This window comes from Falco peregrinus, chromosome 6, assembly GCF_023634155.1.
Source record: "Falco peregrinus isolate bFalPer1 chromosome 6, bFalPer1.pri, whole genome shotgun sequence".
In the NCBI taxonomy this organism is placed as follows: Eukaryota; Metazoa; Chordata; class Aves; order Falconiformes; family Falconidae; genus Falco; species Falco peregrinus.
In genome coordinates, this window is record NC_073726.1 from 76,795,245 (window position 1) to 76,807,557 (window position 12,313).

Sequence of the window (12,313 nt, forward strand, 5' to 3'; positions counted from 1 at the left end):
AGGGGATCAAACAACAGACGTGAAGAAACAAAGAACCTGCAAGGAATCCCAGACGCAACCGTCCTTATGGGAAAAATATTCTATTGTCCAGTGCCAGTATTTGCCTTTCAGGGAACGATAACTCAGTACAAGGTAATGCTATTAAATACACTTCTTAGTACAATCTTGCAGCAAATGGATATTCGCTTCGTGTTTAAAATGAACTTGTTAAAAATCCCCTCCTAGAGAAGTGCCTCAGAGGTTTTAGAAATAAGTAGAACTGACGGCAAAAATCTCACCATCATTCACTGCTGCATTTACCTACTAAGCAAATAAACAAAACCCTGGACATGTTTTTTTTGTCTACTCACAGTCTGAAGAATGCAAAGTCTTAAAAAATGGACCACAAGTGTTGCCATGACATTAAAACATACAAAACAAGCACTACACAAAAGTCAAGGCTCTGTAGTTTCTAGATTATTAAATCCTTTGTAGCTGTTTCTAGACTTCTGTCCAGTTGGAACTTGCAATATGTAAAACTAGAGTAGTAACACCATTTCCTATCTCTAATCCTGCTTATCTGCTGGTCTCTAACGGAGCAGGTCACTTTAGCCAGCGGTGCGGATTTGCCAAAATGGTTGGACTTCAACCCCAGTACACACATGCTGCAGGGACTGCCGATGGCAGGGGAGAGCGGAACGTACCTGCTGAACATTGCTGCCTCTGGAAGGGCACGTGCCCAGAAAGCACCAAGAGCTGCTGGAAATTTCACCATCCACGTTCAGGACAGCATTGTATTCCTGGACACGGAGGGGAGCTTGAACCACATGCCAAACAACTACCAGTGAGTACCGCCAGCTTCCAACAGCTCAACAGCTTTTGCCCTAATTGGGGGAGGGGAGAGCAGGGGGACTTAAAAAAAAAAAAAAAAAAAAAAAGAAAAGAAAAAGAAAAAGATGGGTGCTGCTAACTGACACTGAGTGGTTCATTCCTACCATGGAAACATGACATTGGGGAAACAAAAAGCCCCAAAGATATTGGATGACCACATGTTGAATCTAAAAGCAGGAGGCTTTGTTCCTCCAGAGCGGTAGCGCGCAGCAAGCACTGGCATGAAGATTGCAAGCCCAGCAGTGCTGGGGTGTTGATTCTCCAGGTGGGCACTGTACAGGTGGCATCCAGCACCCCTGCCCCAGTTCAGAACTGGGGCTCTTCTGTCAGCAGGGAGAGAGGTAGGCTCCCAGTGAGCTGCCCTCACAAGACATTGTCTTTTTCCAGTGATGGTACTTTCTTAATGTAAGTACCTACATTTGATGTCTGATGGACTGGGAATACCTCTTAACCAAATTACTTCCAAGTCCACATAATGAGGATAGTGTTTGGTAAATTCAGACCACACTGCCGTGTTCTACACAAGCAACAGGATCAAGCACAGTGCTCACTGAAATTAACGGAATGGGAAACATTCATATATCCAGTAGGAGGAGGTTTTGGACCAAGATAAAATATTGAGTGATGTAGGTGCAGATGCTAGACTAAATCCAAACAGGTATCGTCACAAAAATAGGGGGGCAGATAAATTACTCTTAACCAAGCAATTTGTTTCAATTTCAATTTCAAATTCAATTTATTTCAATATCAGGTGTGGGAAGGAAGTTCCTGTCACTTCTGCTGAAATCATTCTCTCTACTGGAGAAGAAACCCTGGAAGTGCAGGAACGCCTCTACATTGTGCGCACGATGGCTGAGTATCTCCACCTGGATTCCTCCCTGCTAACCCTGTTGCAATACACTGGTTTGGCACGCAGAGGCTTGCCGAGCCTCACTATTCTGGCTGAAGACACCGAGCACATCGACTTCACTGTGAACCATTACGTGGGACTCTCCTGGCCTGTGAAGTGCGGAGGGTTTGCCGTGCTCCACGAATTCATCCAAGTCCTGCAACACAACGTTGGCTCACGTCACCTCTCACAGCTGCTGGGCTATGAAATTGCAGGCTGGAGAATACTTAGGAGAGGTGATTATGAAAGAAAGTCTCCAAGACGACAACGCAGGCGATTAATGATCACGCCAACACCTACATTAAGCCCGATGAGAATTACCCAGAGACCAGCTGCCGGAGATGCTTCCAGGCCTTTGTCCTCTACTGTGCCAAGCCGCTTACTCACACAGCTTCTGGTATCTCCTACTCAGAGATTATCATCTTTCTGTGAGGAAAGTATAATGATGGCAAGTTACGAGATGCAGAATAATATCCACCTTATAAGTCAAGAAAGTCTGGTCTCCTTAGAAATGGACTCAGCGTGGGATGTGCCAACGAACCCACCATCACCTATTATGTTTGCAGACCCTAATTTTCCAGATCTTTCACCCTCACTGATTACCAAAACGTTTCTCTTCGCTGAAGGGGAAGCGCTGCCTACTAAAGCCTCCGGCACATCCATGCTGTTTGAGCAGCCAGAGCCTCACGTGCCTCAGACAGACTCCTATTTCCTTGCTACTAAGCCAGAAGTATCCACGTACCATTTCCTACAGGACATCACTCCAGACACAGAGCAGCTTTCCAGGGCCACGTACACTTGGGTGACACACACTTCTTATGAACGGCCTCACAGCTCAGTGGGGGCGTTTCCTTTCAAGACAGAATTTCCTGGGTTTTTGCCAGAAGCAATGTCAGTATCTGAAGTGCCAGATTACAGTGACCAGGCAAAAAGCCACTGTCCAAAATGTGAAATGCTTTCTAGTGCATCCCTCTCTCCAGAAACACTACCTTCACTATTCCCAAAAGCTTCAGTAAGAACCACAACTTTGTCTGACTTCACATTTCCCACCGATGAAACATTTCCACCTGTGCTAGCAAGCAGCAGTCTGAGCCAAGTGCTCACTAATGACTACAAACAATTAACTAAACCTTTTATGACGATCCCACAACCCAGTGGGTTTTCCTTTGCTGGAGGGAAAAAGCACAGTTTCTTCTGTAACCCAGAGAGAAGCACAGACCCTCTATCCCAAACTGAATTTCAGCCCTGCAGCCTGTTTTTCCAGCGTGTTACACAGCACTTTCCTTAGCAAAGCTGAAGCATCTTACAAAAGAAGTCTGATCACTCTGTCCCATCCTGACACCACTCCAGTCCTTACTCTGCCAGTAGACTTTTCTAGTTTTGATACGTCTGAGCTATCCAGACCAACAAACATACTTAGTTCTTCTTATGGTGGCAGCACGCTCCGAACAGAGATGCAGCCTGCGAGTATCTTGTCCAGCAGCACAAAGGAATTGCATTCAGACAGAGATCTGGGAACAAGAAGGATTTTGCCAGATGTCACCGAGCCTACCCTGGAGTCACACAAAATCTCAGACATCAAATCAGATGCTGTAGAAGTACCTCTGGTGACTTTATTTAATGCCACTTCTCATCTGTCCAGCAGTATACCAGGTATGTTTAAGATTTGACTGTCCATTCACCGCCTTTCTTGCCCTGGGAGTCCTGACAGAATAGTTAAATACAGTTTCTTCTGCAAAAGCACAACTCCACTGCACGAGGCAGGTGGCAGCAGCAGTATTCCTCATCAGCGAAAGTAATTTTGTCACTCAGCTTGGTACAGATAACAGCTCAGCTGAACGATCGGACCCAGCTTTGTCCATCCTGTCTAAGGAAAGATGTGGACCCATTGAAAAAGCTCTGGAGGAACACAAAGATGGTCAGAGGTCTAGAAAACACGACAAACTGCGAGGAAAGATACAGGTTTATGAAGTAGTTTGATGAAAAGATGACAGAACTGTTCTCAGTGTCCCTGGGGAACCAAAGCAGTACTAATGACCTTCAATCGCAGTTAAGATGATTTAAGTTAGACATGAGAAAAACTTTCTCACAGTAAGGATAATAGAACATTAGATTATATGTTTGGGGAACACTATGGAGGGCTTTTAAGAACAGAACAATAAATGTTTATCAGAAATGGCACATATGTGGTTGACTATCTCACAGAGTGAAGAATTAGACCAGCCATCCTTTATAGTCTGCCTTCTCCTCCAACCGCATCGATCTGTGACTCAGGCTTAGTACATACTAGACTAGAGATGGCATGTTTGCAGGGTCAGTTGGGTAAGTTTGCAGGGTTGTCTTAAATCAGCTTATATTACATCTATTACAAGGCACACATGGTAGATCTTAAATACTTATTAAGTGCAGCATTCAGAGCAAATACATTCCTTCATTCTAGAGTGACCTGACTGCCCCTGCTTTTGATGCGTTGACCTTGTTAATGCCCTTCAGAATCATCATCTCTGTAAAACTTTACTAGACCTACATTAAATTTATACCCATAGCACAAGACTGTAGTCTGAGATATTTCGGTTTGCAGCCAGGTGTCTAAGGAAGCATCTGTCAAAGCCCACAGATGGGCAACACAGCCCTAAAATAATACTATTGTTAACAGTCTTGCAAACACAGGATATCTAGAGATGTTAAAAAACACTTTTCTGCTCCAGTGAGAGAAGCCACTAGGGCAAAGAGTCCCCCCATTTTCTAAAGGGGAGGTTGAACTCCAGCGTCCTTCCCATGCTGGCGAAGAGTTTTCAATCACATTGCCATAAAAGCTTTTAAACTACATTCCTAACCCTATAGCAAGTTATTAACATAAAATCCCTTTTACATAAATCTAAGTGATCTTTCACCTTAAACTGCAATGATCTCATTTCCACAGAGGTGGCTCAGACACTGCTACCATCGCCCCAGGATCCAAGCACCTTGCTGTTTCCCACATCTGAAAGACTACAGTCTGTGGAAACTGCATGGATGCTTCCTCCGTTTTCTGTTTCACAAGAGCTTCAGAATACAACCCCAGGTAAAGAGAAGTTTACTTCTATGCTCTTACTTCTGGACATAGCTGTCGTCAACATTTTTATCCATCTTGAAAGGTATCTCTGGTTTCCTATACCAGAACCCATGCAGTCCTCAAACTATTACGACCTAAAGATTTGCGTCCCTCTGAATTAATCCCTCCATATTATTTATATTAGGTAATACGTAAGGAGAGGATAAGAATAGGGCATGATTTTACTTGGTCTTGCAAACTGGTCCATATCCTGAAGTGCAGAACAGACAAATAAGTGAGATCCAGAAATGGCAGAAAGGACCATTTTTGTTGCAGGACCTCCCTGCATCCTGACCTTCTCCCTTACTCCTCGAGCCTGCCAGCAAACTTCACTTAACAATCACAGACAGAAGATTTCCTTCCAAATTTCTCACCGCATTTATCATCCTACATCCTCCTTGGTGTTCACCCACATATTCGTAGGAGCTCTTCAGACTGGGCAGATGTGCAGCACCCAGAGCAGTCCTGTCCCAGGCAGGGTGTCTGCTGCCTCCAGAAGTGGGCTGATGCTGAGGCACCCAGTGCTTGCCTGATGAACCTGAAATTATTCATGCTAAACACAGCTCAATGGTATAAAGAAAAAGCAAACATTCCCATAAAAACAAAAAAATTTTCCATGTTCAGTGGTAGAAATAGATGAAACAATAATAGATTTTAATAATTAGCTCATACATGAGCTCTGTTTCAGAAAGTGACGATGGAGCACTTGGACATCAGGGCTGGGATGGATTCTTTGCAGAGTTAAGAGTTGTTTTTTCAGGAATTGTGTCTGTTTCCCAAGAGGATGCTTCATGTGGAAACTTCATCATGAGCTTCTGCACTTTCTGAGGATCTCAGCTTATGTAAGCACACTCCCAGGGGTTCCTGCAAACTTAATGTTAGGAATGAAGGCAAATCAAGGTAATGCCTGATGACAGCCCTGCTAATCAGGTATCTGTGCTGGAGTCCTTGATAGGTAAAGTATCACAGTAGCAGGCAGTCTCCTGTTGGGCAGCTTCGAAATGGAATCCAGACTCGGATTTTAACAGACCATCCGTTCATACAAGGGCTTTGAAGTTTACAAAAGCTTTCCATAATGCAAAATCTAAAAGATTAAAAAAAAAAAAATCAGACAAGAACTTTGCAATAATAGGAAGGAACACTGCCCTTACTCTTTGATATTTAAAGCATTAGAAATGAGACAAGTTAACTGCCACCATGAAGTAAATGCATCACCTGAAAGGCATATTGTGACGTTTCTGTGTAAAGGTTACTAGAATATGATGTCATTGTTTGGAAGGCACTATGTAAGACCAGCCTAATATGTCAGACTAGAAAGAACAGCGTTGTGTGTATTTACAACTCTTTCAATATGTATCTAAATATGCTCAAGCAAATGAAGATGTTAAGAAGTGATCAAGGACTTGGGGGTGCTGGTAGATGAGAGGCTCAACATGACCTGGCAACGTGTGCTTGCAGCCCAGAAAGCCAACCAAACCCTGGGCCGCATCACAAGAAGCATGACCAGCAGGTCAAGTGAGACCCCACCTGGAGTACTGTGTTCAGATCTGGGGCCACCAAATAAGGACCTGTTAGAGCAAGTCCAGAGGAGGTCCACAAAGAGGGCTGGAGTCTCCAGTGGACAGGCTGAGTTAGGGTTGTTCATCCTGGAGAAAAGGCAGCTCTGGGGAAGACCTTATAGCAGCCTTCCAGTACCTAAGAGCCTACAGAAAAGCTGCAGAGGGACTTTTTACAAGGGTATGTAGGGATAGGACAAGGGGTAATGGCTTTAAACCAAACGAGGGTAGATTTAGATTAGGTATAAGGAAGAAATTCTTCACCATGAGAGTACTGAGGCACTGGAACAGGTTTCCCAGAGCAGTTGTGATTGCCCCATCCCTGGAAGTGTTCAAGGCCAGGCTGGATGGGGCTCTGAGTGACCTGGTCTAGTGGAAGGTGTTCCTGGCCGTGGCAGGGGGTTGGAACTAGGTGATCTTTAAGGTCCCTCCTAACTCAAACTATAGAATCCGTGATTCTAAGGACAACACCTTACAGCACTGTGTGAGCTGATGGGCACACTGTCCCTTGAAAAAACAAGTGTCATCCACCCAGCTGAATGCAGGCTAAGAAAGGACAACGGCTGAAGCGGCTTGTTTCTGATTTACAAGGCATTAGCAATTAGTTATCACATGATGTAAAGCAGATCATTTTTTAATGACAGTTTGTCTTTTGTTTTCTGTATTTTAGTTTGAATTAATCTGTTTAAGACTAAAACCTAAACTTGAATCTTTTTAATTGCTTTAGAGATTATCCTCTGAATATATGTAGAATTGGTCTTGATAGTGTTGGGTTTGGAAGAAAAAACACAGATTAAACAAAAGAGAGTTTTACTGGATTTTAGATTGTTATCATCCATGTATTGCCAGTGCAAGTCTCCCAAGGACTAGTTTGTGATCCCAATTTAAGGATGCTACAGAAACTCTAGATTACCAGCACACTTAAAATCTTAATGCAGTCAGAGAATGTATTTTAAAAATCATCTTCCAAAATGATGCTGTAGGGTAAGTGCTTGCGCTCAGTCACTTCCCAGGGAAGAACGATTTGCCATGTCTATCACAAAGGGAAACAACAACGGTAAGAAAAGCAGTGGGGAGATGCGCTTCTGAAAAAGGAGCCTGGAGGGCAGCGCAGCACCTCTCTTCTGCAGAGTGGTGGTTGGTACAAGGGGCAGCAGCCACAGAGCTGCATCTCAGGAGGCTCAGACATCAGAACTTTTTCACTTGGGGGTAGCAGCAATGGAACAAATGACCCAGCAAGACTTGGGACACTTCATCCTCGGAAGTTTTTAAGACTCAGCTAGGCAAAGCTATGCTTGATCTCATCTCATCTTGCCTACAGCTCTGCTTTGAGCAGGAGGCTGACTAGATTACCTTCAGAGGTCCCTTCTAGCCAACATGCTCCATAATCCTGCGAGGCTGATATTTCTTTGCTGTCATTCAGTATCAGATAGCTACTCATGCCTTCGTAATTCTTTCATTTTCTCCCTCCTTTAAAGGGCAAGCGAACACTTCCCCAAGGGTTGTTCATTCCATTAAATTCCTAACAGCAACTATTGGATGCCTCTTCTTTTTTCCTATACCTGCCAACACATTTTACGATGAGGAAGATGGCAACTCAAGTCAGTTATCTCTACAAATCATTCCAGCTGACGGCTCTCCGTTGGGATCAGAAAGCTGGCTGCAGTTTAACACCTCTCAGCGAACCATGCACGGCTATCCCCTCGATATTGATTTCCAGTATTCGCCTCAGCAGTTCGTGCTGTCTGCCACAGATTCAGGCGGCCTGACTGCCTGGGAGTCCTTCACCATCGAGCTCCTGAAGCCCAGCAACGTACCATGCCATCTTTACACTGTCAGAACAAGAAACAGCTACTACTCTTTCCTGAGAGAGAGGAAAAGGATTAGTTTGTTTCTAGAGAAGCTCTCCCTCTATTTGAGCTCCAGCAGTCCCAAAGACATCGTGGTGACCGCCCTCAAACCCGGCTCCACAGTCATCTCGTGGTACAACAGTTCGCTGTGCCCAAGTGCCAACAGATCTTCCAGCTGGTGCGCTAAAGAGGAAATCCAGGAAGCACTAGAGAAATTAAGAGTGCCGGATGGGTACGTTAGCCCACACTTTGTCCAAGCAATGCTGCCAGAATACAAAATTGATGTAATTTTCGACATTTCATACAGTGAAGTCTGCCTTCCCACTACAGCGCCACTTGACGGGTCTCTTAACAGTACTGTGCCTACGCTTCAAGGCAAGAATGACTCTGTGACTACAAAGACCCCACCTGCCTTACCGAGCAGCCTTTGTGCCACTGTTGGGGTGGTTCTGATAATATTTGTTTGCTGGGTTTGCAAGTACCACAGGAAGATTCCTGGACCACAGCCTGTGGCATTTCAGAGAAACCCCCAGTTAAGCCACGCTGATGTGGAACTGGATGTCCTGAAACCTCGCAAAGCGCCTGTACACGAGTGCCGGGCCTCACCTTCACCGCAGCTATGGGTACCACCTTCGGCGCCGCTTCCCTCCCGAGAGCAGTGCTGCAGGGCGGGCAGACAGCCTCACATCACACCAGCTTCTCAGCCACCAAAGTACCAACTCCCTCCCCATTACCAAGCGGGTATGATCACCCAGAATGGCCAGGGCAATTTCCACAGACTGAAGTCAAGAACTTTTAAATGATACTAAGAGCAAATCTACAGAAAGACAATTTGTACTAAAATGTACTATCCTTACTACTCACAAGTCATAAGCAGTTAGTGATTTTATCATTTTTTATTTTAAAATAGAACACAACCTATGCCTGACAAAGAGGCTGTAGCAAAATCAGAACCCTGCAACCAAGAACTAGAACAAAATGCCAAGGTAAAGCACGTAAGGGAATCTGCAGATGAGGTGGGTGGTGATACGCACATACAAGTCAGAACAAGAAAACGTATACCAAGCTGATGCTGGTGGGAATGAGGGGTCACAGCCAGTACTAAGTAAGACTCCCATTACGACTCCCTGATTTATAAAAATACATTTTACATAGAAGAGGCAGAACTGTCAAAAGGACCATCACAAAACATGATGTTTCCATTGAAATTCAAAGGCTCTGCAACTCTTATGTCTACGTCATCTTGGATTTTTAGACCAGTACTTCCAAAAATGCATCTAGTAATTGTCCTCTGTGACACTGACTCTGCCCTCACTCTTCCAGAAATTTTTTGTGTTTCTATTGAATACATTGTACGTACTATTTATAAAGGCAAGAGTAGCTACTCAACATGAAACTCTTCCTGTTGGTAACTGCATAAAGTACTTTTAAAAACACATTTTAAAGTTACAGTCTTGCTTTCTTACAGCAAAATTAGCTTGTCTTCTTCCACCCATGGCAGTTCAAGGACCACATTGAAGAAAACGTGTAGAAGAATTTCTAAAACCTTTGCAAATATTCTGAAATCCTTTAATAGATTTTTAATCTATAACCAAGTTAGTGATTAAACTACTTGATCTGTAACTTCCAATTTTCATATGTAAACTTCTTTAGAACTGAGAAAAACTTCCTTGAACCTAAAAGCAGTGTGAAGTATGACCAAAGTACCACCAGTACCACGCCCACAGCAAGGAAAGGAGATACATACAGAATGCCTGTTCCAGAATTGCCAGAGGACTTTTACTGGAGAAGGCAGAACACCAAAGAGGCTCGGACCACTGACATTACAGCTCTGGAGATAACAGTTTCCCTAAGTTGTCTAGGAACAAGCTCACAGGGTAACCATCCTGTCCTGGTGTGCTCTTGCTTGACATGGTACATAGTGGCCGCCTGTGTTCTGATGCACTCCAACTGAGCAGAGGGTACAGAAGCTACGCCGTGACACAGGGCAGCCCAGCCACCAAACACTGCACTAGCACAGCCAGCGGACACTGGAGAGCAGCAAGTTAGTCAATGAATTGTTTTTGCAGGCTAAAGAACACAGGCACAAAGCGTATTCTTACCGTAAGGAAACCAGGCAGAACGGGACCATTTGGGAGCAGGCTGCTGACCAGCCCAAAGGGAATCCAGCTGAGGGACAGACCTGGGAATGGTCCACAGCTGGGAGATGAGAACAGCTCTCCAGCAGTCCACTTGCATGTTGTGGTGCAGATTAACGTTTCTACCAACCAGATGCCAGCATGCCGTACCAATGCAGGTCCCTGCAGCCTCTGCAGCCTTGCCTCCTGCCCACACCTGAGGTACACGCCACCTAGCAATCCCAACAACAGTACAGCTCCACCAGTAGTCATGGCACAGAAAGAATCTGAAGGCTTCGCTAGCCACAAGCATACCAAGAGCTACAGGACCCAAGCAATTGAACAGACTGTATTTGTGTGTACATTAGACATGTACAACCCACCTCGTTACAACGTATTCATGGGAGCAGATGGACAACACGCACTAGTTAGCTGTGCATATGAAAATATTGCTAACATGTTATGTTCTTTTCTTGGGACAGCAGCTGCTCTGCAAGTGTGACAGTAGTGACAGGATTTACATCTTCTTGCATGAAGTAGCAGCACTTGTCTGGGTTACAGTGTTGAGTAACTTTTTGGATAAATATAAATTCCTCTAGATGACTACTTCAATGCTCAAAGCCCTCAAGCTTGATGTAGAAGTCAACACAGCACCAGTAATTCACTGTAGTCAATAGTCTAGACATAAGATTGGTAAAATATAAATCTAAATTACTACAGGAAACATCAGCCCTTGTAGTACCTCATGTCTCAGCAAGAACCTTCAAGTACTCAGAATACAGGCCCACCCTCAACCACCTTGAAGAATTGGGCCCTCGTTCATTTAATCACTTAACAGTCTTGACTGGCAGATATTCCACAAGTGGAAAATATAGTTAGTAAACAAATAAATATTTTAATAGCAGGTGCAGAATTTTTCTTTTCCTCTAGTGAAGTATTTAATTCCTGTGTATAATTAAGAACTGCAGCTGAATATTAAGGGATCATCAGGAGATGCAACACACACAGCTCCCCAAGGCACAGGACAGGCTTTTCAGTAATACTTCTCTAGACTAGCAGCTCCTTGCAGAAAGCGGACATTTACATGCTCCCTAGGTTACTAAAGGAGTTTTAAAGTTTGGAAACACAAGAAATAACCAGATGGATAGCAGCATAATCTCATTAAAAAAAACAGAAGCTTATGAGAAACAGTAACTCCAAGGTAGTTTTCTCCATCAGAACGTTTCAGTTAGGGTATCAAGAATTGTGGTGATTCATGACATCCTATTTTCAATTGGGTAGTGAAACTAAGTCTTCAGACTTTAGGATCTCCCAAAATTACTCACTGTGGCTGTAGAAACTTCTTAAGTTTTAGAATACGATAAAAAAATATTATCATGCAAGTATCCTTTAATCACTCTGTAAAAATGGTTCTAAAAATAATTTAGCAGAAAATACATCTGCACTACAGTGGCTAAATAATCACCTTGCAACTACAAATGGTATTTTAACACAGCCAAAGAAAGGATTCTGCTACCAACACAAGCAACCAATACTTGCATGATATTTGTGTTCAGATCCAGTCATCGCAAACTATGGTATTTGAAGTTTCAGGTGAAGGAATATTAATATATTAATTTAGTTTCAGAAAAGCTCACAAAGATGTGTATTAATCAACTTAAACTGTAACACAGGAAATCTGTGAGACCTCCAGCCGCTTATACAAGCTAGAATAAGGCAACGGATGCAGATCAGAGGAAGGCTGACGTACTTGGAGAGCTTAGCTATTCATCTTCCCTTAGCCCCCTCAAGTCAACCCATCTAGAAGCCAACCCACAATCTTACAAGGCATCAGATCACAGACACTGGGTGAGAGAGTTTCCCCATCTGAGATTTCTATTCTCCATTAAGAGAAAGAAAGGGTCTACTTAAAGAAACCGAAGACATATCATCTACTT

General features: G+C 43.8%; 1 protein-coding gene across 1 annotated transcript; it reads left to right on the plus strand.

The window, feature by feature from the left end:
• The first annotated feature begins 3,986 nt into the window (after window positions 1-3,986).
• Window positions 3,987-12,274, plus strand: LOC129784741 (dystroglycan 1-like). Its single transcript, XM_055808307.1, has 3 exons — window positions 3,987-4,081; window positions 4,683-4,823; window positions 7,888-12,274. Exons 1-3 carry the CDS (start codon window positions 4,057-4,059, stop codon window positions 9,060-9,062), a joined length of 1,341 nt encoding a protein of 446 aa, XP_055664282.1. The 5' UTR covers window positions 3,987-4,056; the 3' UTR covers window positions 9,063-12,274.
• The last annotated feature ends 39 nt before the right edge of the window (window positions 12,275-12,313 follow it).

Coding starts and splice junctions, on each gene's coding strand:
- LOC129784741 (XM_055808307.1), top strand. CDS start 4,057: ATGGCATGTTTGCAGGGTCAGTTGG. Junction 4,082..4,682: donor ATGTTTGCAGGGTCAGTTGG/GTAAGTTTGCAG, acceptor TCATTTCCACAG/AGGTGGCTCAGACACTGCTA. Junction 4,824..7,887: donor GCTTCAGAATACAACCCCAG/GTAAAGAGAAGT, acceptor CCTCCTTTAAAG/GGCAAGCGAACACTTCCCCA.